Source organism: Pelobates fuscus, chromosome 2, assembly GCF_036172605.1.
Source record: "Pelobates fuscus isolate aPelFus1 chromosome 2, aPelFus1.pri, whole genome shotgun sequence".
Classification (NCBI taxonomy): Eukaryota; Metazoa; Chordata; class Amphibia; order Anura; family Pelobatidae; genus Pelobates; species Pelobates fuscus.
Window position 1 is genome coordinate 156,921,989 of NC_086318.1, and position 26,491 is coordinate 156,948,479.

The window sequence follows — 26,491 nt, forward strand, 5'->3', positions numbered from 1 at the left end:
CAATACTTTCAAGTGGTTCTACAAAATTTAGTTAAATGAAGTAGCCAGGATTGTCAGTTTTAAAATAAACTTTTGTGGCTGGCTATGAAAGTTACTGGCACTATAACTACCGTATTTTTCGCTCCATAAGACGCACCTCACCATAAGACGCACCTAGTTTTTAGAGGAAGAAACCCAGAAAAAAAATATTCTGAACAAACTGTCCCATAGTGTTTCTTACTATGGGACAGTTTGTACAGAATATTTTTTTTCTCCCCTGTCCCATAGTGTCCCCCCCCTTCCATAGTCTTCTCCTCTCTCCCATAGACTTCACTCACCCCCTCCCCATAGTCTTCACCCACCCCCTCCCCATAGTCTTCACCCACCCCCTCCCCATAGTCTTCACCCACCCCCTCCCCATAGTCTTCACCCACCCCCTCCCCATAGACTTCATCCACCCCCTCCCCATAGACTTCATCCACCCCCTCCCCATAGACTTCATCCACCCCCTCCCCATAGACTTCATCCACCCCCTCCCCATAGACTTCATCCACCCCCTCCCCATAGACTTCACCCACCCCCTCCCCATAGTCTTCACCCACCCCCTCCCCATAGTCTTCACCCACCCCCTCCCCATAGTCTTCACCCACCCCCTCCCCATAGTCTTCACCCACCCCCTCCCCATAGTCTTCACCCACCCCCTCCCCATAGTCTTCACCCACCCCCTCCCCATAGTCTTCACCCACCCCCTCCCCATAGTCTTCACCCACCCCCTCCCCATAGTCTTCACCCACCCCCTCCCCATAGTCTTCACCCACCCCCTCCCCATAGTCTTCACCCACCCCCTCCCCATAGTCTTCACCCACCCCCTCCCCATAGTCTTCACCCACCCCCTCCCCATAGTCTTCACCCACCCCCTCCCCATAGTCTTCACCCACCCCCTCCCCATAGTCTTCACCCACCCCCTCCCCATAGTCTTCACCCACCCCCTCCCCATAGTCTTCACCCACCCCCTCCCCATAGTCTTCACCCACCCCCTCCCCATAGTCTTCACCCACCCCCTCCCCATAGTCTTCACCCACCCCCTCCCCATAGTCTTCACCCACCCCCTCCCCATAGTCTTCACCCACCCCCTCCCCATAGTCTTCACCCACCCCCTCCCCATAGTCTTCACCCACCCCCTCCCCATAGTCTTCACCCACCCCCTCCCCATAGTCTTCACCCACCCCCTCCCCATAGTCTTCACCCACCCCCTCCCCATAGTCTTCACCCACCCCCTCCCCATAGTCTTCACCCACCCCCTCCCCATAGTCTTCACCCACCCCCTCCCCATAGTCTTCACCCACCCCCTCCCCATAGTCTTCACCCACCCCCTCCCCATAGTCTTCACCCACCCCCTCCCCATAGTCTTCACCCACCCCCCTCCCCATAGTCTTCACCCACCCCCTCCCCATAGTCTTCACCCACCCCCTCCCCATAGTCTTCACCCACCCCCTCCCCATAGTCTTCACCCACCCCCTCCCCATAGACTTCACCCACCCCCTCCCCATAGACTTCATCCACCCCCTCCCCATAGACTTCATCCACCCCCTCCCCATAGACTTCATCCACCCCCTCCCCATAGACTTCATCCACCCCCTCCCCATAGACTTCATCCACCCCCTCCCCATAGATTTCATCCACCCCCTCCCCATAGATTTCATCCACCCCCTCCCCATAGACTTCATCCACCCCCTCCCCATAGACTTCATCCACCCCCTCCCCATAGTCTTCACCCACCCCCTCCTCATAGTCTTCACCCACCCCCTCCTCATAGTCTTCACCCACCCCCTCCTCATAGTCTTCACCCACCCCCTCCTCATAGTCTTCACCCACCCCCTCCTCATAGTCTTCACCCACCCCCTCCTCATAGTCTTCACCCACCCCCTCCTCATAGTCTTCACCCACCCCCTCCTCATAGTCTTCACCCACCCCCTCCTCATAGTCTTCACCCACCCCCTCCTCATAGTCTTCACCCACCCCCTCCTCATAGTCTTCACCCACCCCCTCCTCATAGTCTTCACCCACCCCCTCCTCATAGTCTTCACCCACCCCCTCCTCATAGTCTTCACCCACCCCCTCCTCATAGTCTTCACCCACCCCCTCCTCATAGTCTTCACCCACCCCCTCCTCATAGTCTTCACCCACCCCCTCCCCATAGTCTTCACCCACCCCCTCCCCATAGTCTTCACCCACCCCCTCCCCATAGTCTTCACCCACCCCCTCCCCATAGTCTTCACCCACCCCCTCCCCATAGTCTTCACCCACCCCCTCCCCATAGTCTTCACCCACCCCCTCCCCATAGACTTCATCCCCCCCTCCCCATAGACTTCATCCCCCCTCCCCATAGACTTCATCCCCCCTCCCCATAGACTTCATCCCCCCTCCCCATAGACTTCATCCCCCCTCCCCATAGACTTCATCCCCCCTCCCCATAGACTTCATCCCCCCTCCCCATAGACTTCATCCCCCCTCCCCATAGACTTCATCCCCCCTCCCCATAGACTTCATCCCCCCTCCCCATAGACTTCATCCCCCCTCCCCATAGACTTCATCCCCCCTCCCCATAGACTTCATCCCCCCTCCCCATAGACTTCATCCCCCTCCCCATAGACTTCATCCCCCCTCCCCATAGACTTCATCCCCCCTCCCCATAGACTTCATCCCCCCCTCCCCATAGACTTCATCCCCCCCTCCCCATAGACTTCATCCCCCCTCCCCATAGACTTCATCCCCCCTCCCCATAGACTTCATCCCCCCCTCCCCATAGACTTCATCCCCCCCTCCCCATAGACTTCATCCCCCCCCTCCCCATAGACTTCATCCCCCCTCCCCATAGACTTCATCCCCCCCTCCCCATAGACTTCATCCCCCCCTCCCCATAGACTTCATCCCCCCCTCCCCATAGACTTCATCCCCCCCTCCCCATAGACTTCATCCCCCCCTCCCCATAGACTTCATCCCCCCCCTCCCCATAGACTTCATCCCCCCCCTCCCCATAGACTTCATCCCCCCCTCCCCATAGACTTCATCCCCCCCTCCCCATAGACTTCATCCCCCCCTCCCCATAGACTTCATCCCCCCCCTCCCCATAGACTTCATCCCCTCCCTCCCCATAGACTTCATCCCCCTCCCTCCCCATAGACTTCATCCCCCTCCCTCCCCATAGACTTCATCCCCCTCCCTCCCCATAGACTTCATCCCCCTCCCTCCCCATAGACTTCATCCCCCTCCCTCCCCATAGACTTCATCCCCCTCCCTCCCCATAGACTTCATCCCCCTCCCTCCCCATAGACTTCATCCCCCTCCCTCCCCATAGACTTCATCCCCCTCCCTCCCCATAGACTTCATCCCCCTCCCTCCCCATAGACTTCATCCCCCTCCCTCCCCATAGACTTCATCCCCCTCCCTCCCCATAGACTTCATCCCCCTCCCTCCCCATAGACTTCATCCCCCTCCCTCCCCATAGACTTCATCCCCCTCCCTCCCCATAGACTTCATCCCCCTCCCTCCCCATAGACTTCATCCCCCTCCCTCCCCATAGACTTCATCCCCCTCCCTCCCCATAGACTTCATCCCCCTCCCTCCCCATAGACTTCATCCCCCTCCCTCCCCATAGACTTCATCCCCCTCCCTCCCCATAGACTTCATCCCCCTCCCTCCCCATAGACTTCATCCCCCTCCCTCCCCATAGACTTCATCCCCCTCCCTCCCCATAGACTTCATCCCCCTCCCTCCCCATAGACTTCATCCCCCTCCCTCCCCATAGACTTCATCCCCCTCCCTCCCCATAGACTTCATCCCCCTCCCTCCCCATAGACTTCATCCCCCTCCCTCCCCATAGACTTCATCCCCCTCCCTCCCCATAGACTTCATCCCCCTCCCTCCCCATAGACTTCATCCCCCTCCCTCCCCATAGACTTCATCCCCCTCCCTCCCCATAGACTTCATCCCCCTCCCTCCCCATAGACTTCATCCCCCTCCCTCCCCATAGACTTCATCCCCCTCCCTCCCCATAGACTTCATCCCCCTCCCTCCCCATAGACTTCATCCCCCTCCCTCCCCATAGACTTCATCCCCCTCCCTCCCCATAGACTTCATCCCCCTCCCTCCCCATAGACTTCATCCCCCTCCCTCCCCATAGACTTCATCCCCCTCCCTCCCCATAGACTTCATCCCCCTCCCTCCCCATAGACTTCATCCCCCTCCCTCCCCATAGACTCCATCCCCCTCCCTCCCCATAGACTTCATCCCCCTCCCTCCCCATAGACTTCATCCCCCTCCCTCCCCATAGACTTCATCCCCCTCCCTCCCCATAGACTTCATCCCCCTCCCTCCCCATAGACTTCATCCCCCTCCCTCCCCATAGACTTCATCCCCCTCCCTCCCCATAGACTTCATCCCCCTCCCTCCCCATAGACTTCATCCCCCTCCCTCCCCATAGACTTCATCCCCCTCCCTCCCCATAGACTTCATCCCCCTCCCTCCCCATAGACTTCATCCCCCTCCCTCCCCATAGACTTCATCCCCCTCCCTCCCCATAGACTTCATCCCCCTCCCTCCCCATAGACTTCATCCCCCTCCCTCCCCATAGACTTCATCCCCCTCCCTCCCCATAGACTTCATCCCCCTCCCTCCCCATAGACTTCATCCCCCTCCCTCCCCATAGACTTCATCCCCCTCCCTCCCCATAGACTTCATCCCCCTCCCTCCCCATAGACTTCATCCCCCTCCCTCCCCATAGACTTCATCCCCCTCCCTCCCCATAGACTTCATCCCCCTCCCTCCCCATAGACTTCATCCCCCTCCCTCCCCATAGACTTCATCCCCCTCCCTCCCCATAGACTTCATCCCCCTCCCTCCCCATAGACTTCATCCACCCCCTCCCCATAGACTTCATCCACCCCCTCCCCATAGACTTCATCCACCCCCTCCCCATAGACTTCATCCACCCCCTCCCCATAGACTTCATCCACCCCCTCCCCATAGACTTCATCCACCCCCTCCCCATAGACTTCATCCACCCCCTCCCCATAGACTTCCATCCACCCCCTCCCCATAGACTTCCATCCCCCCCTCCCCATAGACTTCCATCCCCCCCTCCCCATAGACTTCCATCCCCCCCCTCCCCATAGACTTCCATCCCCCCCCTCCCCATAGACTTCCATCCCCCCCCTCCCCATAGACTTCCATCCCCCCCCTCCCCATAGACTTCCATCCCCCCCCTCCCCATAGACTTCCATCCCCCCCCTCCCCATAGACTTCCATCCCCCCCCTCCCCATAGACTTCCATCCCCCCCCTCCCCATAGACTTCCATCCCCCCCTCCCCATAGACTTCCATCCCCCCCCTCCCCATAGACTTCCATCCCCCCCCTCCCCATAGACTTCATCCCCCTCCCATACTGTCCCCCTCCCCTTGTCCTATAATTACTTACCTGTCTTGCAGCGTTGGCCGGCAGCACAGGGCGCAGCGCGGTAGTGGAACTTGAATTTCATGTTCCGGTTTCCGGCGGGACTGAAAAAAAGTGCGCACTCAGCTTGTGCGCACTTCCTTTCAGTCCCGCCGGAAACCGGAACATGAAATTCAAGTTCCACTACCGCGGTGCGCCCTGTGCTGCCGGCCAACGCTGCAAGACAGGTAAGTAAAGCATCATATTCGCTCCATAAGACGCACAGACATTTCCCCTCACTTTTGAGGGGAAAAAAAGTGCGTCTTATGGAGCGAAAAATACGGTATGTTATCATTAGGGATCGGCCTATTTTGAATTTTTTTTTACAGCCGATATTAAGAAATTATATTGCTTAACCCCTTAAGGACCAGACCTCTGGAATAAAAGGGAATCATGACATGTCACACATGTCATGTGTCCTTAAGGGGTTAAAGTGTCCCTTTAAGTTTAAATAGCCGGCAACTCTAATGATCTAATTCTACTTTTTGCCCTGTGATGTAATGAATATTAATTTCAGTAATCTAAATATGCTATACATGAATCACAAACACATTTACATTTTGTTAATGAAAGTCGAAATTCAACAAATTGCATTTCATTTTGGGGCAGTCAAGAGTTTAAAAAATAAATAAATGGAAATTGCATGCATATGTTGGTTAAATAAACTTAGGAACAAAACTTTTTCAGTTAAAAATACACTGTGACATGATGGGGTAGGCAGTTAAATGTATTGGTCATTTCACATAGTTTAAGACAGACTATGAATTAATCTGCTTTAACTGACATTCCATAGCTTCGGCATTTAGGAGTGGTTTAATCCCATTAGGTACCTTTGCATTATATGCATAATGTGTAAAAAGCAGCTAAGTAGGTGTCTGTCTTGTTCTAAATCTCAAGCCTATTATCTAGACATCATTTTAAACAGGAAGTGGATGAGATATAGCATTAATTCATGTGGGAAGATTTTTTTCTTTTCTTTAGTAGATCTGAACGGAAGTCACATGCAAAATATACCAATGAAGCTGCACATTGACTTAAATGCAGATCTCTCTTGTCTGTCACTTGCTCCCATTCATTTCTGTGATGAATCCACATGTCACTCTAGTAAACTTACAGCTGTAAGCATAGTGTTTTGTTAAATTAAAGGGTTGTTAGAAATGTGTGGGAGGTATAAAGCTATTAAAAGCGGTCCCCTTCTACAGTAAAGGAACACCCAATTGAGTTTAACTTTTTAGTAGATATACCCCTAGAGCATGAATGTGTTTTGTGTTTTTTTTTTTTTTTTTAGGTATGTGGAAGAAAAATCTATCTGCAGCCTTTTTAAAGGAACACTATAGTCACTTAAACAACTTTCGCTTAATAAAACAGTTTTGGTGTGTAGATCATGCCTCTCAGGTTTCACTGCTCAATCCACTACCATTTAGGAGTTAAATCACTGTTTCTGTTTATAAAGCACTTGCCACACTTTCCCTGGCTCTGGTTGACAGAGCCTGCATGAAAAGAAACTGATTTCACTTTCAATCAGATGTAATTTACCGTAAACCATTTTATCTCTTGCTCTGTAAATTCTCTGAGGCTCTTGCAGGGTCTAGCAAGCTTTTAACATAGGGGATAAGAAAAACTAAATTAAACCGAACTTGCAATAAAGGGAGTATAAACTTTAGATGGCTCTTTACAGGAAGTGTTTATGGAAGTCTGTGCAAGTCACATGCAGGGAGATGTGACTAGGGTTCATAAACAAAGTGCTTTAACTCATTAATGGGAGGTAATAGAGCACTGAGACTACAGGGGCATGATCTATACACCAAAACTGTTTCATTAAGCTAAAATTGTTTTGGTGACTATAGTGTCCCTTTAAGCCCTCTCCTCTTTTCCATGCACATATTCGTGCATTCAAGCTGTCAATAGGAAAGCATTTTTCAATGGGCGCCTCCAGCATCGCAGATGCGCCGCTAGTGGCTGTTCGGAAGACAGCCACTAGAGGCTGGCTTAACCCTGCAATGTAAATATAGCAGTTTCTCTGAAACTATGTTTGCATCTGCAGGGTTAAAACCTGAGGGACATTGCACCCAGACCACTTCATTGAGCTGAAGTGGTCTGGGTGACTATAGTGTCCCTTTAAAAGCAACAATACTAACACATTCCAATAGCCTTGTTCTTATGCTTATATCTCTTCCCATGCAGCCTTTCAGTATTTTTGCGTCCATCTTTTGCAGAAACTAGATGCTGATCTCGTTGGCCATTCATTGACTTAGATTGTCGGCTGACCCTTTAGCCAATGAATTCAGCTCTGTGCATAACTCCCCAATAATTCTGCCATGCTGCCATTAGTGGAGTTACACCTTCGGCAGCGAAGGGGTTAAAATTATTTGTTCGGCATTTCGTAGCAAAATGCTGCACATACAGTGTTCAGGCAGTCATGACCGCTTCAGTGGCAATGGGGCTTGGAGTTAACACTTTAGGTATCGTATGAAACGCATAAGTTGTATCTTATGTTTGCTAGCCAGGTCCCCTCACTGTTAAAGGAACACTATAGGGGGTAAGGAATACAAACATCTGAAAAGGCAGTGTTTACATGAAAATGCCTGCAGGGACATACTGTAGACACCAGAACAATTACTCTAGAGTGTAGTGTTTCTGGTGGATATAGTGTTTGTTTCAGGAGACTGGTGTGAATGTGAGGATATGATCTCTCATAAGACAGACTTTAAATATAATTTTTGTTCACACCTCTAATACACTCGCAGGATTATTCACAAACTGAGTTCATGGGTATTGTCCCATCAGTGTTAAAGGAACAGTATAGTCTCCTAAATTACTTTAGCTAAATAAAGCAGTATTAGTGGATATAGATCATTCCCTTGCAATTTCACTGCTCAATTCAGTGTCATTTAGGAGCGAAATCACTTTGTTTCTGTTTATGCAGCCCTAGCCACACCTCCCCTGGCTATGATTGACAGAGCCTGCATGAAAAAAACACTGGTTTCACTTTCAAACAGATGTAATTTACCTTAAATAATTGTATCTCAATCTCTAAATTGAACTTCAATCACATACAGGAGGCTCTTGCGGGGTCTAGCAAGCTATTAACATAGCAGGGGATAAGAAAATCTTAATTAAACAGAACGTGCAATAAAGAGAGCCTAAATAGGGCTCTCTTTACAGGAAGTGTTTATGGAAGGCTGTGCAAGTCACATGCAGGGAGGTGTGACTAGGGTTCATAAACAAAGGGATTTAACTCCTAAATGGCAGAGGATTGAGCAGTGAGGCTGCAGGGGCATGTTCTATACACCAATTCTGATTCATTAAGCTAAAGTTGTTCAGGTGACTATAGTGTCCCTTTAACTAAATGGTGTTCAGACTAGTTTCATTGAATGCATATGTAATTCTTACTCTTTAAAAAAATTAAAATTATCTTTTTTTTAGGTCTCATCTGTATTGTCTAAAAAGGTAATATATAACAGCAGGCTTTGAGTCAAGTAAAAAAAATACTTAAAGGAACACTATAGTCACCTAAATTACTTTAGCTAAATAAAGCAGTTTTAGTGTATAGATCATTCCCCTGCAATTTCACTGCTCAATTCACTGCCATTTAGGAGTTAAATCACTTTGTTTCTGTTTATGCAGCCCTAGCCACACCTCCCCTGGCTATGACTGACAGAGCCTGCATGAAAAAAACAAACTGGTTTCACGTTCAAACAGATGTAATTTACGTATCTCAATCTCTAAATTGAACTTTAATCACATACAGGAGGCTCTTGCAGGGTCTAGCAAGCTATTAACATAGCAGGGGGTAAGAAAATCTTAATTAAACAGAACTTGCAATAAAGAGCCTAAATAGGGCTCTCTTTACAGGAAGTGTTTATGGAAGGCTGTGCAAGTCACATGCAGGGAGGTGTGACTAGGGTTCATAAACAAAGGGATTTAACTTCTAAATGGCAGAGGATTGAGCAGTGAAGCTGCAGGGGCATGTTCTATACACCAAAACTGCTTCATTAAGCTAAAGTTGTTCAGGTGGCTATAGTGTCCCTTTAAAGCTAGTGTTTGTGCCTATTTTGCACTATATAGTTTGAGTGGCTATTTCAGGAGGCTTTCTTCTTGCAGTACAGGAAGAGCTAGCATTTAATTCTGGGAATATGCATTATCTGTTTATTGTGCAATGAACTGGATCACATTTGTTTTGTGGTAATGTGATCTACTGGAGCAAATAAATATTTTAATTAAATAATTGAATTATTTTTTTGCTAAATCCTGTATAGTGTTACTACTGTTAAAAATCAAAAAATAACTGGGCATTCCGGTTTTACTTTTAATGCAGTGCTTGGCAAGAATTTTGTAATTTGGGAGCCACTTAAAATGCACAACCTGGGCCAGTACATTGTTATGGAAAATGCTGTCTTCTCCCACCCTTACCCTGTCCTTTCCCAGACACAACACCTTGAGGTAATTGTGGAAGCACTTACCATAATTTGGAAACAATGGAAAGTGCAAATAAGAATGCTCTGGTTTTCTTTTGATAAGGTAATTAACTTGCTCTTTAAGTTTAAACATGCAGCACCTCTTACCTCTAGTGGCTCCTGTTGTCAATTATATTATTGATAAATCCTCAAACGGAAACGATCATCAAATATACAATATTCGCTTGTTTAAAAGAGCTTAAAATTCCATTTGTACTTTGTGCTTTTAGTTTTACTAGGAAATGAATAGAGTGGAAGAAAATCCTGTATAGTGTTACTACTGCAAATGCTTTTCTCCCACCTCTCTCCCAATTCCTAAATCAAAATTGAATGCAGAGGAATTGAAAGACCCACAGGAGGTCCCTCTGCTCTTCACCTATAGCAATCACAGCACATCTATGTGGTTGCTAGGCTGTGGTAACTCCCCAGAAATTAATACTGATGTAATATTGTTTCTGGCATGAAATTTGTACTTTCAATAATTTATATGCTGTACACCAGCTAGAGAATCCCAGTCATGCTGATATGTTATAAATCATATTTTTCATACTATATAACTAACAAAGATGAATCCTACACTGAACATTCCTGTGAGTTGTGAGTTTATAATCTCTCCTGCTATTTCTGGCTACCCAGAATAGATAAACTACCCTTAGATAGAGGCTGAGATTAAGGATGAAACCCCTTTTCTTAAGTGTGTGTAAATACCCTGTAAAATTCTCCATTAAATATGTTGTGATAGTTTTGACCTACACCTCCAGTACCTGTTGATCATTTTGGTAGTTGGTTAATTATTAAAACTGATCTTTATTTGATTGTCTTACATTAAGTTATTCCTTGCAAGCAGGAAACACACCCCATAGCTAGGTTCCTGTAAGGTTAGTATCTGGCGGAGGAGGGGTCTTTCAGCTTGTTTTGCAAGGGGGGGGGGTTTAAGAATCTTTCCTCACTTGTTTGTTTTGTTTTTGTTTGTGTGTGGTGGTGGGGGGGGGGGGGGGGGGAGGAGGAGGTGGTGGTGAGGTGGTGGGGGTATGGCCATCTGTGCATTTCCTGCTGCCTCTTTCATTATGCATTAAAATACCCAAGTCCCACCCCCATCTCTAGTTGTATGTGGGAAGGGTATGTGGCTTACAGCACGGGGGAGGGAGACCTATATAAGCAAGTTTGAATGAGTAGCTGAAGAAATTAGGACAGAGCACAAGCTATCCAGATGCATAAGAAGTAAGTGTATTTCTTTGTCCTAGGCTGTTTCGTAGGAGAGGGGTTTAGTAAACAGCAATGATCTATGAGAGCTAGCAGATGACTATTTCAAACTGTTTACTTAACCCCAGCATACACTCTCACACCTTTGGCTTAGGTGAAGAGCTATGTGTTTTCGCTTAGAAGTGGTGTCTGATGGTTGGACAACATTGGGTCTGTAATGGCTGCATTTCCCAAACGTTTTGCCATTTTTACGACTGTATTTTGATGGCTTAACCTGTGCTAATTTGTTGTCTATACATCCTGGTTTTCAGTAGTTGGTAAATGTGTTTTCTGGATTGTATTGGTAACTTGGGGGTTTCTGCTAATGTGGGTTCATCCCATAGGCCTTATTGTCTTCTGTGCATACATGTTGCTCTTTGATAACGGAATAGTCTTGAACCTCTTATGGTGGGTCATGCTACAGCTAAAAATGCAGAAGCCATGCTTTTTTGGATTGGGCAGTACAGATACAATAACTTTTCAGACACTGGTTTGTTCTGTGAAACCCTCTTGCTTTACGTTCAGACCTTTTTAAATTAAATATTTAGCATGAAATGTAGTTTCTGGGGGGCGGACATAAAATTGCTTAATGGTTATTTTTTTTAATTTGAATTATTTTATTTTTTATTTTTAATACAGTGCATAGTGTATAACGTTTGTTTTTATTTTCATTTGTTTAAATAAACATGCGTTTTGATAAATAATTTACTTATTTATTATTTTTTTACAAATTGAATGCTCCATGTGGAGGGAAAAGTGTGTTGGACTGTTAATGTATACATTTGTAGTTTGCATTTGCCCCTGTATCTTAAACCATATTTTTAACACTTAAACTGGGCAAAACTCCAATTGTGCTGTTACCAAAGCTTTGTCTGTTCTTAAGGAACATATATAGCCTACATTTGTATATTCTTTAGAGATTTGTTCTCTAAACATTGCAATGTGCTCCAACCTCCTCCACATGTCTTGTACTGAGCTTCAAGTGTGCAATGGATATATGGACTTATGCTTTATTGAAAGAGCTAAAAAATATGTATTTGTTGTGGTTGCAAAATGCTTGTGTGTGTGTGTGTGTGTATGTGTATGTATGTGTGTGTATATATATATATATATATATATATATATATATATATATATATATATATATATATATATACACACACACAATTATTTTTTTAAATACACAAGATCCAGTGCACTCTCCTATCCACTAAAACAGCAACCTGTTTTATTTTATTTTTTTTTTTTTTGGGTGGGGGGGGGGGGGTTTAAACACCTAATCTAAGCAAAAATAATGGGGGTTTAGTTAAATTATATGATCATACATTGCATAAGTCTGCCACATCATCAATGTACCCCATATCTGGCAGGTCCTACTCTAACATCCTAATATCTGCTCCTATGAGATTAACCCACTTTCTTGGGAAAACTATTCCACCTGGGGCCCTCTGCAGTACAAGGCTACATAGGGACCTGGGATGAGGCACATGTGACAAGGAGGGGTGCAAAACCAAGGAGTTGGCTAGACTATTTATTTATTTATATATATATATATAAATTACTAGTTTCATTGAATGCATATGTAATTCTTACTCTTCAAAAATGTGCTATTAAAAAAATTAAATTATTATTTTTTTTAGGTCTCATTTGTATGGTCTTTAAAGTTAATATATAACAGCAGGCTTTGAGTCAAGTAAAAAAAAATACTTGAAGCTAGTGTTTGATTTATTTAAAAAAAAAAAAAAAAAAAAAAATAAATATATATATATATATATATATATATATATATATATATATATATATATATATTTTTTTTATTTAACAATCCCAGAAATAATGAGAGCACTCACTAAATGTGGTGAAAAAAATGAAATAAGTGTATTCAAATGGATCAATGTTTCAACCACACAATGGTCTTTATAAAGTTCTTAAATATATTTATTATTGGAAATGCCAATAATTGAATATGTGAAGTGATCTTTATATATAAAAATATATTCAAATGATCACTTCCCCACATATATATATCCATTATTAGCATTGCCCTTTTATGTTGCAAATTAACAGAAGAGCAGTAAGACCCCCAACAGACCCTTTTCTGCTATTCATCGCAGTATCATTAACCCATTAATAGTATTTGCTGAGGAGGATATAGTAATGGAGGGACTGATGTCACACTGTTATGAGGTCTTTGACATTAAAGCCATATATAATGTCTCTGCAGGAATTACCTGTTACTCATCCTGCAATTGACTCTGTTTTGGGAAAACGTGTACATTGTAGCTTTTTAATTCCGAATTTTGGTGAAATATATCTTTTTTTTTTTTTTTCCCCCTACCTCTGTGGTCATACATTTTAATCTGTTAACCAGAGATGTTGTTACCTGCTAAAGGGTATCCATTAATACTTGAATTTGTTTTACTTCTGATTATTAGCGCTAAACCAGTTTATCAATATTGGTCCTTCACTACCCCCAACATTGCAGTTTTTTGTTGTCTACCTCTTGGTGGTAGATCCAATATTTATCTGTGCCGCTATAGATATTTACCGTCTCAGAGTTGCTCCATGCGGAACTCCAGTTAGTCTCTATGGTCTTCCTTGCTTCACTCCCTGCACAGATGCAGGGAAAACCATAGAGACTAACTGTCAGTTTTCAAACACTGTCCTACCAAAGGTGCATGTATATGGCTTAAAGGACCACTAAAGGCAGCAAAGTCAATGTCATCTCCCTGAAGTGGTCTGAGTGCAATGGCCATGTAGATTTTATCCTGCGATGTAGAAACTGCAATGTTTCCATTGCATGATTAGCACACCTAGTGACAAAGACTCATGAAGGAGCCAAATTGTTGTCATTATATTTTTGTTCAAAAATAGAGCCAGCCTCTTGATGAAACTATTGGGTGTCCCTGGACATTTTGAGCATATTGCCAGTGGCTTTTTGTTTTAGGGATGTTGTCCTCCTGGTCCAGAGCATCCCCATGGAAGTAATCCCTTGCAGTGAGTGCATCAATCACTTTTTTTGTACATCTCTTGTACTGTTGGCATACTCCAAATCAATTTGCATGGCCATTTGCAGCACTGCGCATAGCTCTTCTTGCAGCCTGGCCACTATTTGTGATCCCACCAGACAGAGGGCTATCCAATGATACCTGGGGCTTCTTGGTACCAGCAGGGATTTAACCCTGCTGGTAATTTTTATGCATGACAGTCTATGCCATCAGCAGGCATTAAAGCCCTACACTGCATAGACTGTCATGCAATCGTTAAGGGGTTAAGGATCCTAAGGTAGGGAGGAGTTTTTTTTTCTCTTATTTTAAATCAACTTCAGTTAAATAAAATCTTTTCCCTTTCAATACTTGATGAAATGAGTTATTATATAAAACAGTTGTCCTTTTTACTCCCTGATGGCAGGGAATTGAGCAGTGAGGCTGCAAGGGCATGATATACTCCAAAGTTGTTTTGGTACTTGGTGTCCCTTTTTTTTAATTTTTAATCCTTCTTTTGAGCTCTTCACGGGCAAAAGTAGCTGTCTTTATTCAGTTACTACTTTTTTTTTTTTTTTTTTTTTGTATTTAGTACACTTGACACATTAGTAGGGGTGGTGCTGGTAGCCATACACTGCAATTTGCACCTATGATTTGCTATATTTTCATGTGAGATGGTGGAACATTTGTACTTATGTGTATGTTAACTAAATGCATATTGTTAACTAAATCAATTTTATTTATTTTCTTTTAGACATTACGGGGGACCCTATGCAGCGACTCGTGAGATGAGTAAAGCTACACAGCCTATAGGAGGACCCCCAACTGCACCTTCCCCTGGACTCCAGGTACGTCATGTAATACAACACAAGGTGATTAATTATTAAACTACATTAGAGATTTGGTTAGGTTGGCTGTCTGTTAATGCCTGGTGCTTTGGTACCGTCATTTTGTTGTGTTCTGTAGATTTGTCAATATATATTTTGTGTAAATCGCTTAAGGTTTCATGCTAAACCTTTTAATGTTTTTCTTCTTCAGTCAGGATATATTTCTTCACCTACGGCACCTGTGGTGATTGGGCCACCTCATAATAACCCAATGAATACCCAATCTCAACCTAGGCCCGTAAGTTACTGCTACTATTTTGACAATTGTTTATACATGCTTTAATCCATTTGGTCAAACATTAAAACCTGCTCAGAATGGTAGACACTCCTTAGTGGATGGAATCTGTGCTTTTTATGACAGCTGAGACTTATCCCTATGTCTTGTCCACACACTATACAGAAAATAAACAATGCAACCAGTGTATATCAAATAAATGTATACTTATATTAGAAGAAAAAAAAGTTGGTTTAATTTCTAATCGGTATGCAATCTTTCACTTGCGGATATATCTAATGCAACACAGTACTAAAACCTAAAACAGAGGGACATAACGGAATCTGTAGAAAAGCATAGAAATTCTGTTTTAGAGCCGTGTCCGGCTCTATTTAGACTGCCCAAAGGTGCACGTTCAGAGCTTTGATATTCTCCCCTCCTGATGACTTTAAGGAGGTAAAGAGCACCATGGTTTAGGGTAGAAAGAAATATATTTGCTTATATAAAGCATAAAATAATACGTTTTAAAAACGTCTATTTCACGGTGGAGATTAACAATTTAGAAATCAAAAATAAACCAGAATATGTATTGGCTCACTGCTTGCTTCCTTGCTGCCTGATATGGCTTTAGAACATGCAAGTTTAACCATTACCTCTGGAATTTTCCTCTATTTTATGTTTTAGTACTTTAGTGAAAGATTTCTTCTGAGCCAAAACTAGTTAAATTAGTCCTAATTTAAGTATGCATGTTTTGATATAGAGTAGGTAGGCATTGTTTTCTGTATATAGTATTTTTGAGTGATTGGGCAGCACTTGCTACAGTTTGACTAGTGGGATATTTGTTAGTTTAGTTTATTACAATACTGCTTAAAGGGACATTATAGGTACCTAGACCCCTATAGCTCATTGAAGTGGTCTGGGTGCAAACTCCCGTCACCCTTAACCCTGAGCATGTAATTATTGCAGTTTTTATAAACTGCAATAATTGCCTCTCAGGGTTAACTCCTCCTTTAGTGGCTTTCTACCAGACAGCCACTAGAGGGACTTCCGGGCTTGAAAACTATGCTGGATGTCCTCATGCTATGCATAGGAAACCATTGAATAATGCTTTCCTATGGGGAGATCTTAATGCAAACTCGGCCATTACTGCGCATTAGGTTATTAACCCCTTTTGCACCACAGGGAGGGCATTAACAAAGGGGGAAGCTATAGTGCCCGGAAAACAAGTTTGTTTTCCTGGCACTATAGTTTCCCTTTAAACGCTAATACACTTCTTGTTCATCCACTAATTGCTTGATTACTGAATTTCACCTGAGGCCTGACAAATCCACATTTTACTTTTACTTCCCTAGCAAATGCCATTGATACCATTGGCTTATGATTTACTACAGAGATAATAAATGTTCCTCTTGTATGGCTAGGTTGTGTCTTATGCACCTTCCCACCATTCCCTCTGCACACACGTGATTTCGGTATAGTTTCCTGAATCACTTATTAGAATATGTCACTGATACGAATCGTCTTCTTGGTGCCATTCACTACTCTTTCGTTTCTTGATGTCTCACTGCCCATTTATCTATTAATCCTTGGATACGCAGAAGTTTCCCAAATCTTAGATGCTCCAATCCTAAAAGCACAATGACTTTGCTTTCAGTTCTTCAAAATGTACTTACAGTGATGAATACATTAGATCATTGGTAGCTAACACTTACATCAGGTACCTGTGCCTGGAGGAGCATTATGTGAAATCTAGTTTACAAACATTTAGTTTGCCACTGATAACCATCATTGACTGAGACTGTATCTGCAAAACCACGTCTTTAATATTAGTCCTCCATTAATGTCCCCTAGTGTTGATCTCATCTCTCCTTAAAAAGCATTGGTCATTACCGTAGTATCTCCTGCTGTATTGCAGTGTTCTGACTACCATTCTATTTTTTTATTACTGCTGTCTGGTGTTCTGTGTGCATCCATCCCATTTGATCATCTCTTGTTGGCCCTCCTGTCTAGATTTTCACTTTTTTTTTCTCTCCTCCCACCCCTCTGCTTCTTCCTTTTTGTTTTTTTGCTGCTGCTTCTAACAGGCAGGATTCAGATCAATTCAGGTAATGCTTCTCCTCATACAACAGATGATCATGTGTTCTGGGTGGGAGTCTGAGACTACCATAAGTGGGCGTGGGGTGATGCAGTAAAGACAAATATCAGCTGTTAAGGGCAATATTGTTGATGTTTTCATGGCAGTATTCAGTATACCATATTATGTTGTAGGTATACCGCACGGTTTATTGTGTCCCATTGTAATGGTTTTTAAGCATGCACCTTGCCTTATCTATTCCTTCTAATAAACAAATGTCTAAGATTATTTTTTTAATCTTTCAGCACTACTATCAAAGTCGAACACAGCCTCCGAGCAGTGCCACTCGAGTTCAGAGTAGCTCTTCGGCTCGGGCAGTTCCCCCTGCCCATGTATATTCTGCGAGCCAACCGCAGGTCGTCATGATCCCGTCTCCGTATCCCTCACAGAGCTACTACATACAAGGGGGACAGGTAAGTCCTGGAAGCGCCATTCACTGTCACTAGCACCATACCAACTATCTAATAACAAGGTTGTTAAATTAAAGTTTTTGTCTTTTCAGGGTCGCCCGTATGTAGTTCCAACCCAGCAGTACCCCGTACAGCCTGGTGCACCCAGTTTTTTCCCCAGTGCCAGTCCTACAGAATACGGCACGTTTGGTGAGTTTCTCCTTTTTTCTCTCTTCTCCCTCCCCCCAAATTGAAATGGCTTTTAATAGGTAATTCCCAGATTTTGTGACCCCCACCCCTCCAGCCACACACAGTATTTTATCATGCACTTCACTTCACTGCTCTGCTCTACCTACAGCTGTTGTGTGCACTTCCCCCTCAGTGTTTATATGATCAGGACCTGGTATCTGACTATATTTAGTTCAGAGTGGCTGGGGAGTAGAAGCAGAGCACAGAAGGGTTAGATGCATTTATTCTACGCAGGACACTGCTACTCTATTTAAGGTTTGTTTGGGAAGTGTGAATTTTAGTTTCACACCCCATTTAGACTTCATAGATTCCAGTCCTGTGTAATCTTAGGGGACACAACAATACCTGAGCCTCTTAATTTGTAAACACGTTTGTTCTTTTGCTGCTGGCAAAGTCAGAAGGTTGTGTATAGTGAGTTATTGTAATTGTTGTTCTGCTAGGGCAAAGGTGATCTAGATTGGCATGTTTGTATTGTCAGTCAATTCTGCCTCAGTTCGAAAGAAGAGTGGTAACTCTGATTTTCTTTTCTCCCCCCCCCCCCCCCTTTTCCCCCTCAAAATAATTCAGCTGGGGCATATTATCCAGCGCAGCAACAGTATTCTGCAGGAGTGCCTAGCGCTCAGGTAATGATGAGTGCGCCTCAGTCCATTCCACCAAAGCGTGAGAGAAAAACGGTAAGTAATGGTTACCATTATGTATGGGTAATGCGTTAATACTGCAGTTATGATAATTATAAGACTATGAGACTATGGTTTAGAAGACATGTATGGATATGAGTTAAGCATGATACTATTGGTTTATCACATTAAGACTATGTATTTTGGTGATTGTTGAAGTTTGAAACAAATGATTAGGCCAATTACTAAACAAGGCTATGTGAGTGAGCAGAGCAACATGGCTGTTAAGGAGCATACAGGAGTAAGATGATGTGGGATTGGAATAAGGGAAATGCTGATGGCAAACGGGAGAATTTGGGAAAGATGGGTATGCAAACCCATGACTTCTGGGCGGAAACATCAAAGAACTATTAGAAATCACAGACAAAAATTTAACAGAGGATTAACCCCTTAAGGACCAAACTTCTGGAATAAAAGGGAATCATGACATGTCACACATGTCATGTGTCCTTAAGGGGTTAAAGGGAAAGGCACAGGTGAGCAAGTGTGTATGTTTTTGGACATCCACTTAAAAGAACTTGAACACAGAAATGGCATATAGAGCACATGTGAAAAGAATAGAGGATGAAGTGTTTTTTTTTTTTTTTTTCCTTCATGTCTCTAGTGCTTGTGCGACATGTTTACAGGAGCAGATTTAGCAACTGTGCCTGGATATGTGAAAATTGTCACAACTATTGTGTTTGTTATAGTAGTTTTTGAGATGAGTGTACTTTTTTGGGTATATATTGAATGGAGAAGCCTTAGGCCTAACTGTTGATGGGTTTTGTTGTGCTTGTATTAAATCTTTACTGGGCATGTGGTTTACATCTTCCTCTAATGGGAATAAAAACAGTAGACTTGAAATTAAATGTGATTTTTTTTTTTTTTTTTGCTTTGTTTTGTTTTGTTTTCCGTAGTTTCTGTACAGTGCCACAGTGTAATAATTTAATTCTACAAAAGCATTTAAGGGTGCATGTTGATTTTAATGACTGGCGTTTAGGTGGAAAAATAAACTGTCTGATGTGAGGCAGGCTATAGAACAATCTGGTGATAGTTCTGGTCTATCACTATCAGTTTTCTTTCAAAGGCAATTGCATCTTTCCATAATAAACTATTTTGCCTCAAACGGTGATTATCTGTGCGATCTTCAGATTATCAAAACCATTTCTTTACCAAGCAAACTTATACCATTCAGAAGCATTAATCTGTGCAGGTTAACAACTTTTATTCCCTTTTTATTAGATACGGATTAGAGATCCTAACCAGGGCGGCAAAGATGTTACTGATGAAATTTTATCTGGGGGACGTACCACATCTACCCCAACGCCACCCCAGGTGAGACACGTACATGCCTATCAACATTGTGTGTTTAAAATGCCCATGAACTATTAAAGGGACACTGTAGTCTCCAAAACAATATCTTAATAAAGCCGTTTTGGTGCTTGATCATGCCTCTGCAGCCCCACTGCTAATTCTCAGCCATTTAGAAGTTTAAATCACTTTGTTTTTGTTTAATTAACCATAGTCACACCTCCCCTGGTTTAATTTTCAATCACATGTTAACTTTAAAAAAATTGTATATCCTGCTCTGTAAATTGAATTTTAATCACACACAGAATGCTCCTGTAATGGTTAGAAGGCTCCTAACATAGCAGATGATAATACATTCTAAATTAAACAGAATTTGTAATAAAGGAAGTGTAAAAATTAATGTCTCTTTTCAGGAAGTGTTTAGGAAGGCTGTGGAAGTCACATGCATTGAAGTGCATCTAGAGCTGCATTAACTAAGTGATTAAACTCCTAAATAGCAGAGAATTGAGCAGTGAGACTGCAGGGGCGCGGTCTAACAAAGCTGTTTAATTCTGCTATATTGTTTTGGGGGAATATAGTGTCCCTTTAAGCTATTACACTTCCATGTTTTTTTTTTCTTTCTTTACCACCCCTTTTTTTCAATTATCATGTTACTATACTGCCAACCAATTACATGGATGTCTGCAGCAATTCATTTCTTTGTTTCAAGTTCCTTATTTCAATCAATGACATCAACTGAAAAAGTATTACATACTTTACAATATTATCCTTTACTCAAAGGCTATTATTTCTCTTCCACTTTGCAGTCAGCAACTGGAGGACCAGAAGTGCAGGCAAATGGAGAAAATGCTCATGTACCTGTAGTGGTACGTCCAGGTAAGTTTGTTTTGATGCAAAGGAAAGCAGTGCTAATAAATTTATAAGAAATTATTAAACTTGGTCATGTGTTGTAGTTGATCTTGTCCCATTAAGGGTTCATGGTTAATATGTGAATTTGCACTGTACTAATGTTTACTTTTGTATCTTGTGTTAGAGGCTAGCATATTGTTTTGAAATGGTGCTACCGTATTGAAGCCCTTTTAACTAATTTTGCTTTTCAGATGATGGCGGCAAGATCACCCAAGTGCTGATCAAGGCTTCTGAAAGCCCATCACCACCTCTTGCGTCTTCTGAAGTAGAGAGGAATATGCCAGATGCCTGTGAAACTGATATAAAAGTTGACAGCACTACACCAGAAGTGACCTCTTCTTGCATAATTGCTCAGAACTCACTAGATATAATAGAAAACCCCAATGCACAAGTATTGGAGGTCTCAGAGGCTCCTACTGAACCAGAAAACGAATTTATAGAAGAATCCACACAACTGACAGTGCCCTTTGTAGAGTTACCTACCACACAGACAGACCTGCAACCAGATACGCCCACTCTCCTGCCCCTGGAACATACATCTTCACACACATCTGTTGATTTGTCTGCTGCACAAGTTGCTCCACTGGTTCATGAAGAGTCACCATCACCATCCGCATCTGCAAATGATCAGCACCAAACCGAGGAACTCACTCCTGAAATTTCAGATACTCCTGACTCTGTAGGACCTGAGGAGGTGGTAGACACAAGTAAAGAGTCCGAAAGTATTCCTCCAGAGAGCATAGTTTGCCCTACAGAACTTCAATCAAATGGATTATCTGCAGAATTGCCGGTGCCCTGTGTTGAAATACAACCAACATTGATATGTCAGGAGGAGCCTACTGTAGTTTCCCCTATAGCCCAGCCTGAAGAGTTACTGCTGACAAATGGCGAAGGAACACCTGAGCAAATAGAAAATGATATAAAAGGAAATCTTGAGGCACATGTAAGTCCAATTAGTGAGCCAGAAGAACAGCCTTTGGTAGTTCCTGAGCCTGTAAATGTGGTGGAAGATAAAGAAAAAGACCCCCCTGCTGATGTTGACGTAGCCTCAAAACCGAACACAGACAACCAATCACAAGGTGAGTTAATGCAGTCGATACCATGACATTTTTGAGGCTTATTTCTAGGACAAAAAGTCCTGTTCCCCGTAACAGCATTAACTAGTGGGTTAGCTGTTCTCTTTACAGGACAGGAAAGAAGCTGAAATTAATATAATTATAACTGCTCCCCCCTATCAGACAACCTTTTGTAAATAGTTCCACAAACTTTTAAGAAGGTTGGGGGCATAATTCTGCCATGGTAAATGATCAGTAAAGAGTATTTTGTTAAGTATTGAAATTATTTTCTTATATTTATGGTCCGCCCATGGGACAGTTAACCAATAGGTAGTACCAAAGCGTTGTGTATCTGTTAATATGGCTTACAATTTTGAAGCCATAGTATGCTCACTAGAGTAAAGTTTCTACTCGCCTGGACTGTGTGTGTGTGTGTGTGTGTGTGTGTGTGTGTGTGTATATTTATCTATATATATATTCCTTCTTTTAAAAAATGTTTTTTTTATATTTTCTTGCGATCTTTTTTTCATGTCTTGGCTAATAAAAGTCCTGAAAGAAATGAAACACACTTCTTATCTGTGGCTTTCTTCTGCTTGGAATATTGATTCTAAAAAATAATTGAGTAGCTTCCTAAAACCTACATAAAGCTGTAATGACACAATCAACCACCTGTCATATTGGAACGTGTAGGGGTCCTTAAGTTTTAAGGTATAGAACACACAAGGAGTAAAACAGCAGGTGATCGATCTGAACCTTGAGTCATTTTGCCAAAATACTAAATTTAAAGGGACACTAGTAACCACAACAACTATAGCTTAATGTAGTTGTTCTGAGGTCTGTAGCATGTCCCTGCAGTCTTTTTAATGTAAACACTGCCTATTCTCTAAAAAGGTAGTGTTTACATTACTGCCTAGTAACTGGAGCACTAGAGTTGCTTCCTGCGTCAGAGCTGCACAGTGTGCAGCACCTAGGTTGTGTCCACGCTCTGCATGGAGATGCTGAACGCTTTCCCTAGAGATGCACAATAGCCACCCAATTGCTTTTCTATGGGAAAGCATTGGTTTGGCTGAGATCACGTTTGATCTCGCCATGGAGGCAGTGAGACGAGCCCAGTTACTGCGTGAGAAAAGGTGAGTGAAATCACCCTTTTACTACAGAAAGGGACCTAAATAGTTAGTGTCAGGAATACATGTTTGTGTTCCTTGATACCATAGTGTTCATTTTACTGCATAATATCTACCAGGTTATCAAATTACAGGCAGTTGCTGAATAAAACCAGTTCACCTTGCCATAACAAAAAGAGTAATGGGAGTGAATCACTTGCCTCAGATGGGTGGGGGTTATTTATTTATTTATTTATTATTTATTATTGCTATTTATATAGCGCCAACAGATTCCGTAGCTATTTTAAAGAGTACACACAGAACATACTCTGGCGTATTGGCTGTATGCTGGGACTCTGCATCATGTTTTGCAAAAATGGCTACCTGACGAGCATATAATATCTTGTCCTGCTAAAGCAAGCTCATTCTGATGTAATTATCCAGAAAAAAAGACTGCCTGATAGAGGGGTCTGTTTTATCTACTACTAAATTCAAACTTCTATGTCCTGACCTATTTCTTCAAAAATTGGATCAATCATGCCACCATGGTGTTTGATCAGGAAGAATTCCTTCTTTGTGGACAGAGGCTGGTGTAGTTTTATAGCTGTAGTGATAGTGGAGTGATTTAAATGGGGGGTATGGTGAGTAAAATATCCTTTTAACCTAATTTAAAAAAAAAAAAAAAAAAAAAAAACACTTTAAAAGGATAACTCATTCAGATAATTTGTCAAGTGTGTTTGTTAATGTGTTAAAGTACACTGATATTTGGATTATCCCTATTTGTGCAAAACGTTTTGGACAGTAGTTTATCAGCTTTAGAACAATTTGGTGTTTTTTTTTAGACCTCACGCTAAACGGAAACCTATTTTGCTACACATGATCACTTGCTTACATTTTGTACATTTAAATCCTACCTCATGTGCGTGGCAACAAATCTGTGTTCATCTCACTAGCGTAACTGCTTCAATTTCTGGAATATGAATTCAGGGTCTTTAAAAGACAACTGCTATAAAATGTTCACTTCTGCCACACATATTATATACTGTTTTTTTCTCGCCATTAAATGGTCTTTCTAAAGATACCATGATTTTCATCATATCATATATATAATTTACTATAAAAAATGTATACAATATGATGAAAAAATTTAATAAAACACACCCTTTCTCAAACTTTGACACACAAGATCTGTTACGCATCTACAACCGCCAAAAAACACCCGTGCAAATTAGTTTCTAAATTTTGTCCTGAGTTTACAAATACCCAATGTTAACATGTTCTTTGCTTTTTTATTTTGAAATTTATAGGGCTATAAGTAAAAGTAGCATGTTGCTTTTTCCATACCATTTAAAAAATAAATAAAAAATTAACGCAAGTTTCATTGTAACATTGAAATAAAATAAAAATACATATATGTAAATTTTTGTTAATTTTATTTTTTATAATATACACAAATTTTATAATATACACAAATTATTTTCGACCGTTTTTTCTTTTTTTTTTATTGTCGGACGTATATAGTATGTTCAGTCATGAAGGGTGTGTGTATATATGTATATTCGAATGTTAACGGTCAAAATACAGTTAGAATAACATTACATATATGTATATTTTTGTTAAAATTAATTACATTTTTTATAATATACACAATATATATCTATCTGTGTGTGTAATTTTACTTTAAGTGTATTTTTATATTAAATATATAAAAAATACACTTAGTATGACATTTTATATTTATATATGTATGTATTATACGTAGATGTGTGTGTGTGTGTGTGTGTATAATATATATATATATATATATATATATAATTTTTTTTTTTTTAAACATTTATTTGTTTAATTTTTTTATATTGTCAGACGTACCTGGTACGTCAGCGGTCACTAAGGGGTTAAAGGACCACTATATGCACCCAGACCACAGCTCAATGGGGTAATCACTGCTTGATCCAAGGAGACCTGACTGCTATTTTGGGGTCAAGAAGACTTTTTTTTTTACTAGTTTGTTGCAAAATTGGAAGCGCTACACACTAGGTTTTTTGCTTTCTTTTGGATCTACAGCAAAAACATATGTGAGGAAGGCTATGTAAGTGGTCTACTTTTAACCCTTCAGCTGTAAACACAGCAGTTTCAGAGAAACTGCTATGGTTACACTAGGGTTAATTCAGCCTCTAGTGGCTGTCTCATTGACAACCACTAGAGGCAGCTTCCGCAATCCTCAAAGCAATTTTTCGCATTGAGGACACGCTGGACGTCCATAGGAAAGCATTGAGTAATGCTTTCCTATGGGCGGTTCGCATGCACATTCGGAGCGGACGTCCGCAGGGGGAGGAGAGGTCACCAGCACTGAGGGAGGGTTGTTTTTTTTTTTTTTAAATTCTTTATTTTTGTCGTGCATGGTATAACAACAAGCTTGTTCAGCCACAACAGCGGTCACAAGCAGTAATGTAACGAACAGTTAAAACATAACGTGGCATATGAGTATACGGCACAATTTTAGTTTTGTAAGAGAAAAAACATAGACATTTCTTTACATTTGTTTCAAGCTTAGCTAAAACAATAATCAAGGAAGAGAAGTGTACATCCCGCTGTCTAGAGTTTCCAAAAGATGAATTAACTAGCTGGGTAAATGCAGCGGGAAGTACATAATGCATGAGGGTATGTTATGCTTCGATTAACGCGCTAATATGCACTGCAGAATAATATTAAGTAAAATAAAAATGATAAACCCAATAAATGATTAAGTACTGTCAAAAACTGACATGCTCCCTCTCGCTGCTAACAGTAAGACGTGGTGGGGCATATGAGTAGACTGATAACGCTAATGCAAATAGGGCCTAACATGCAATGCTAGTATCTGATTAAATCGGTTTTATCTAGTGGAGGGCGTGCGGGTGATCTGTTCTAGCAGTTCTGAGTTGCCAAGCCCAGTGGTAGGATAACAGCAGTATGCTCTTGTGGCTGGTATGATACTGGGCATTGGAGTCAGTATGGTGCTAATGGGAGTCACCATTAATTAACATGCTGGTCTATCGTCGCCAGACTAGGATGCGTTGCCGGTGGTTAAATTAAATTTAGGTACATTTAAGTAAAGGCAGATAGCTAATAATTAACAAGACATAAATAAGAAAAACAAATCAAAACAATAACTCTGACATCTTTTAAACATCTTGGTACCAGTAGGCTGGATTATGGCCATAAGTCCTTGCTCGAGGGTATGTGGCACTGTCAGCCAATACCTCGGCTTGGTAAGACCCTTTCGTCCCTAGGATCTCTCGTGGGCACTTGGGTGGATCGTTGTGGCAATGCGAGGTGTGGTTTGTGCCCGGCGTCCCGCTTGTCCATGGCCTCACTGGAGTGTAGTATCGCTGTTACCCGGTTTTCTGGTATCTGTAATGGGCGTGGGTCTTTCCTCAGGTAGGTAGATTT

General features: G+C 42.3%; 1 protein-coding gene across 4 annotated transcripts in view; it reads left to right on the forward strand.

Moving 5' to 3' along the window:
* The window catches only part of EIF4G1 (eukaryotic translation initiation factor 4 gamma 1), a 52,790-nt gene that overhangs the window by 9,868 nt on the left and 16,431 nt on the right, over positions 1-26,491 (forward strand). For 2 of the 4 annotated variants that reach the window (XM_063442887.1, XM_063442888.1), the window contains exons 2-10: positions 14,907-15,000; positions 15,191-15,277; positions 17,338-17,358; positions 17,633-17,800; positions 17,890-17,986; positions 18,593-18,699; positions 19,924-20,016; positions 20,799-20,868; positions 21,093-21,980. In XM_063442887.1, coding sequence (XP_063298957.1) covers positions 14,941-15,000; positions 15,191-15,277; positions 17,338-17,358; positions 17,633-17,800; positions 17,890-17,986; positions 18,593-18,699; positions 19,924-20,016; positions 20,799-20,868; positions 21,093-21,980 — 1,591 coding nt within the window. In that variant the 5' untranslated portion in view covers positions 14,907-14,940. The remainder of the gene's footprint in view (positions 1-14,906; positions 15,001-15,190; positions 15,278-17,337; positions 17,359-17,632; positions 17,801-17,889; positions 17,987-18,592; positions 18,700-19,923; positions 20,017-20,798; positions 20,869-21,092; positions 21,981-26,491) is intronic. The other 2 variants (XM_063442889.1, XM_063442890.1) reach the window with 1 other exon arrangement.